Genomic DNA, 6000 nt, shown 5'->3' with positions numbered 1-6000 from the left:
ACCAGCCACCTCTTGCACACCCCCTACCGGGGATGTGCCCGCAACCAATGTACATGCCCTTGACTAGAATTGAACCTGGGACCTTTCAGTCTGCAGACCGATGCTCTACCGCTGAGCCAAACCGGTTTCGGCATTATATTATTATTTTATTTTTTAACAATTTCTTAGTAATTTCTTTCTCAGTACTTCAACTGTCCTTGCGTTCTTTTATTTTTCTCTTTCATGGATGCCATGTTCTTTGGAAGCTTGGTTAGACCAAGTTAATGACCTTTTAGGCTTTCTCCACATGAACAGGAGGTCATTTTTTTTGAATAATAAGAATTATATGTCACAGGAGGTGTGTGTGTGGGGGAGGGGGACATCAGGATTTTAGAGATGCTTAGGTGGGGCATGGCCCAAACATGGTTGGGAACCACTGATCTGGAGCAATGGGAAAAACAATGGCATTAATGCAGAATTAGTGACTAGTCACAAGCGTTCTGTCTGGGGGTGAGGGGAAGGCTATCTGACAAATGTTAAGAATCACACACAGTGCATCACAAGACCCACAAATAGAGTTTTATTTTCATCCCTAGTTCGGTCAGAATGCTCAGACTCACAAATTTTGAGAGTTTGGAAAGGGCTTAACATGCTGCCTACTTCTGAAGTTTTATGAGGAGTCATAGACATTTTCTCACCATTTGTTTTTTTAGAGGGTGTGGAGGGCTTTCTCCCTGAAGTACACCAGGCCTTTGAAAACAAGGTCAAGGTCGCCATCTAGCCTAGAGGGTAACTATTATGTCCTCTCCTTTGGGTGGCTGTCTCAATTTGAAATCTTGAACCTTTTTCTTCCAACCGGGACTTTAAAGGTAAGTTTGCTTCCTGGGCCTTTTGAGTTGCCAGAAAGTTCCAAATCCTTCTCAGACTGCTTTGATGTTGGGGATCGAGAATAAGGTTCTGACAACTGGATGGACTTCTGTGGGATGTGGAGTGGAAGACAGAAGTAGGTGAACACCATCTTCCTGCTGCTGGGGCTACGGCTGCTGGAGGCAAGGCCATGGGTGTTGAGGCCATTGTGGAGTAGGTGGTGGCAGCTGGACCCCTTGTTCCAGTGCCCGGTCACAGCTCCCAGGGCAGCTAGCGGCTATGAGGCAGTTATGGCGCTAACAGTGACTTCCTGACCCGACATGCTGATCCTTGGATCGCAGCTACCGGGGAGGTTTTTACCTCAGTGGCTCCAGTAGCAGCCTCGTGCCTCCCTGAGCTCCTGCTTAAGGCAAAAGTTGTAGCTCCCCCGGCATGTGGGTACTGGCGCTTGCTGGAATGTTCTGAAATTTGTTGCTGGAGACCCAGCAGGCGTTCACCCTCCTCATTCTTTCAAAGATTCTATAAGTATTCAGTTCCTTATTATTTCATTCTGCTTAAAATACCTATTTTATTTCTATTTCCTGCAGTGGAATAGGAAACTATATATCAAACATTTACATAAAATAAAAAAAAGCGAAAGTCATTTCTAAGAAAAAGGACATGGACAATAGTGCAGTGAAGGCCTGGGGAGGGGGCGGGATCAGAGGGAAGGGGAGTCAATGGGGGGGCGGTGGATATCTGCAATACTTTCAACAATAAAGATAAATTTAAAATAAAATATTAATTCTCAAAAATTATTTCTTGAGTAGTATGCCACTAAAGATGCTTGGTATTTATTTTCTTAAATTATCACTATCTTGGTAAACCATAACTACCTAATGAGTATTTTTTGGCTTAACAGATGAGGTAATTAACCCTTACCTTGTCATCCTATATAATAAAAGCCTAATATGCTAAGTGTCCAGTCATCCATTCAACCAATCAAAGCGTAATATGCTAAGGCCGCTCAACTGCTCGATATAACATGCACTAACCACCAGGGGGCAGATGCTCCAACTGGTAGGTTAGCTTGCTACTGGAGTCTGGCAGATCGGGACTGAGCTAGACGGGCTGGACACACCCTGGAGCCAAAGTCCCTTCCCAGCTGGCCAATCTCCTGCGCCCCTCCCCAGCTCTGATAGTGCACTGGTGGGGTCCCTCAGCCTATCCTGTGCCCTCTCACAATCTGGGACCCCTCGGAGGATGTCGAAAAGCCAGTTTTGGCCCAATCCCTGAGGCCAGGCCAAGGGACCTCAGTGGTGCAGGACTTCGTGCACTGGACCTTTAGTATTAGACATAAATATCTATGTGAATCCATGAGAAGTTGTGTGTGTATGTAAAGGGACAAGACACAATTTGTATTTCCAACAAAATATTAGGAGCAGATGACAACTTCAAATATTTCTTGCTGTTTTTATTTAACTCAAAATAGCTAATAACAAAAACATTAAAAAAATATCTCCAACACTTGACCATTCAGTTATTTTTGGTTGGTGACATTGAGTAGTTCTTGCTTGTTCCTAATATGTGGTACCGTATCTATCATAAACATATCTCTAAAAAGTTTGCATCAGACTTTCAACTTGTATATTTAAATCTTAATCAAGTAACATGATTCAGTAATTAGCTTTGAACCTAAATATTCTTCTCTCCCACCCAGAAGCTTATTAAAATAATCATAAATAATTGAGCTATTAATTAATTTTCAATGAAATGCCCAAATGACAGCATATACATACAGGCTGCACATATGCTTATATCCTTTACTACTCAAATTACAAATGTCCGCAAGGTGTACAGTAGAGTCCTATCATAGACACATTTAACTTACATTTAATTCAAGACATGAGGTCAGCGAAAAAGGAAACAGTAAGAAAATAACAGTAAATCCCATGGCAATACCACCTACTCAGTGAATGGACGCCCTGTGTAAACCAAGTGAGTGCTGTCAGTGCGGAACGTCCCCTCGATCACGGTCAGTGCCCATGCTGTCTCAGGGGACAAGCATCTTGCAGGTGTAGGTGTAGCCCCCAAACACACACCAATAATTTCTATTGGTCTTCGGTGGAAGCAGCAGTCCTTTCTCCCAACACTGGAGGAAAAAACGGCCATTGGAGATGTGAACAGATTTCCAACAGGATGCCTTCCCGAAGGGCTTTCATTTTACCTCACGAACTGACGATAGATGCTAACCCCGGGGTATGACTCAACTCCACTGTCATGTCAATTAAAAACGCCATGATTTAAAAGGTGCCCTGACACTGTCAGCAGAATTTAATTTCCAGTTTAGCGCCTTCCTCACAGTCAGCAGTGTGCGTTTCTGTGATACCCTTCCGGTGCCCGCACTTCAGAGCGTATCTATCCCCGGCCGAGGAAACCTCAGGATGAAAACATGAGAGTTTTCAACTCCTCCAGGAAGTTTTCAACTCCTCCAGGAGTTTCAACTCCTCCAGGAAGTACCGGAGTTGATCAGCCTCAGTGCGACTCAGGATCAGCTTTTCAATTAGCAGACGGTCCGCGTGAGGCCAGGAGTCACGGGGCTCCGTCGCTCCGGGTGCTCCCTGGCGATCCTCCCGGGCGCCCTGCTCATGGGTCTCTAAACTGGCAGCTACAGTCTATGCTGTGAACGTGTGGCCTTGACCTCAGCATAGCCCTGGTTCCGTTTCTATTTTTAAAAGCACCATTCTAATGGAAATGTCCCTGCCCTGAGTGAAGCGGGGCCTGTGAATCTCACCACTACCTAGAGCTGCTATGTCCTAGAGTCTGGGTTAATTTGGTAGGTGATCGATTTCCTTGACTACAGCGTGGCAACGGGCTTCAGCTTCTTCCGGCCCCCGCGGCAGGCTTTCTACCTGGGCTGCAGGTGAGGGTAGAAGATCCCGTGGAGAACTCCTTCGATGACCACGTTGGGGACATCTGCAAGACAAAAGGAAAACTGCTTTTCTCGTGCACATCTGTGCAACGCCACCGCGTCCTGCAGAAGTCCACCAGGGAAGGCCGGCCGTGGCTTGGCAATCTGCAGCGCCGAGCAGTTTGGCTTCCAACGGGCCATCCGTCATGCGGCTTCGGCCCGGCACCGCTTCAGCGGGGCACCCGGCGCTGCGGGGATGCGCGGCCAGATTTGTAGCTTATTGATTTAAGGGATGTTCTAACGGCTAATGCGGCTGGGCCCCAGCTCTTTATCTGAATGTTTTCTCCCAAGGAAGATGGATTACACTGGCAATTCAATTTCTAACAAAATCTCAATATACTTGAAGGAATTCCAAGATTTCTACTGGGAATACTTCGCTGCAGTTTTTCCACCGTGGTTTACAGCGGCTAGTTCAAGCAGCCTTTGGTGTGCCTGTTCTATGTGCTAGCTTTTAGGGAGCAGGAGGAGGGGGGCCGGTGTCTACATTTAAGGGCACATTTCCGACAAAAGCCATCCTGGCAAGCGTGAAGAATCAGCTGCGTTTTTACAGGAGATGCACAGGACACCCAGAGCCGTGCGGTGTGCCGTACCATGTTCCGGTTATCAGGGTGGGTAACATACGAGCACATCATTTGGACAAGGGAACCGATCTATCACACGGCTCAGAGTCTGTTTTCTGAACTTCCATCTGCACAGCATTGCATCCGGGATTTATGCTAAAGCCAACCACCTGAAGTAAGTACAGGTATAAGGAAATTAAGTGGTCCAATACTTCAAGACACACACACACACACACACACACAAATAACACTTTCATGTATGAATCCAATGTGAAACCACTTAGGAGGGTCAGACCTCCTCGGGGAGGGTGGTGAGGCTCCTGGAGGAGAGGGCTGGTAAAAGGGAGCGAAGCAGGAGGAAAGTCTGGGCAGAAGGGACAAGGCCCAGGGAAGCCCAGGGCAGCAGGAGGAGCAGTGAGGAGGCCTGAGGACTTGAGGGCGGGGCTGGGGAAGCATTTCAAGAATAGGCTGGAATTCAGGCTTTATCTGAAGCTACCCAAGGATTTTAAGCAGAGTGAGACACCACTGAATCATGTTTTGAAACGATGACTCTGGCTGCCACTCAGAGACTGGCTTGGAGCAAGATCCAAGTGGTGATGGGACTTCACTATAGTGCATACCTGGTAGGTTGTTGTAAAAACTGATGAGTGAAACGAAGTACTGGGACCTGAGCTTGGCACACGGTCAGTACCAGTTTCATTACGATGTACCAAGCGCTGGCTAATTGCTTGGAATATAGGTAAACAGCCGTCCCCACACATGGCAATGGAATCCCCGAGGGGAAGGAGGAGCACAGTTGAGGTTAACTCCTCAAGATATCCAGTGCGCCCGGAGTAGAGGGTGTGAGGGGAACATGAGCCAGGGCCAGCCCACAGAGGGCCCCGTAACCATGGTGAGAGTGTGGAGCTCACAAGAGAGGGTTGGGGCGGAAATAAGTAGGGTGACTCAGCTGTCTACATATGGTAATCAAGCCACAAGCAAGGAGATTATTTGAAAGAATGTGCCAAGAGATGAGGGAAGGGTCTATGACAGCCTTCAGGTGAAAAGTGGGCAAGCCCAGGGACGTTTGAAAGAGGAGAAAGGGCTAAAGCTGACAAGAGGTCAAGTAACAGGAGGCTGAATAATGTCCCCAAGGCCCAGTTGGGATGGCTCAGTGGCTGAACTAGGAGGTTTGATTCCTGGTCAGGGCACATGCCCAAGTTGTGGGCTCGATCCCCAGTGTGAGGTGTCCAGGCAGCAACTGATCAATGATTCTCTCTCATCTTTGATGTTTCTCTCTTCCTCTCTGAAATCAATAAAAATATATTTTTAAAAAGAAGAAAAAATGTCCATAGAGCTAAGCCACACTGCAGTCACTGGGAGCCTTGGCAAGAGTTGTTTAAATTCCCCAGAAAAGTAGGAACAAAGGCTGAAAACATGTGCTACAAGAATCACATCTGATTATCAGCATTTATAAGAGGATAATGTTAAATGGTTAGACTTTAAAGACAGACCCTCCTCTAATTTTGTGAGGGTCGGTATATCTGCCAAGGAATGTCCACATTCATACCTACATCCTCTGGAAGAGTAACCTTAACATTAATGTGATGCAAGCACAATTTATCTTTAAATGAAATGCTAAAGATTGGCAAGACTATCATTAGT

The 6000-nt window shown here is 46.6% G+C and overlaps 1 protein-coding gene across 6 annotated transcripts in view; it reads right to left on the bottom strand.

The window, feature by feature from the left end:
* Positions 1-534: 534 nt before the first annotated feature.
* The window catches only part of SNX24 (sorting nexin 24), a 120753-nt gene continuing 115287 nt past the window's right edge, over positions 535-6000 (bottom strand). For 3 of the 6 annotated variants that reach the window (XM_045571882.1, XM_036409088.2, XM_036409090.2), the window contains 2 exons: positions 3331-3801; positions 3053-3294 (listed from right to left, as the gene is read on the bottom strand). In XM_045571882.1, coding sequence (XP_045427838.1) covers positions 3734-3801 — 68 coding nt within the window. In that variant the 3' untranslated portion in view covers positions 3053-3294; positions 3331-3733. Of the gene's footprint in view, positions 1428-2287; positions 3295-3330; positions 3802-3904; positions 3985-6000 lie in introns of those variants that run through there. The other 3 variants (XM_036409089.2, XM_045571881.1, XM_045571879.1) reach the window with 3 other exon arrangements.

Source organism: Pipistrellus kuhlii, unplaced genomic scaffold (assembly GCF_014108245.1).
Source record: "Pipistrellus kuhlii isolate mPipKuh1 unplaced genomic scaffold, mPipKuh1.p scaffold_m20_p_4, whole genome shotgun sequence".
In the NCBI taxonomy this organism is placed as follows: Eukaryota; Metazoa; Chordata; class Mammalia; order Chiroptera; family Vespertilionidae; genus Pipistrellus; species Pipistrellus kuhlii.
Note: the sequence above shows the minus strand (reverse complement) of the source record. Positions and strands in the feature narration are given on the sequence as shown.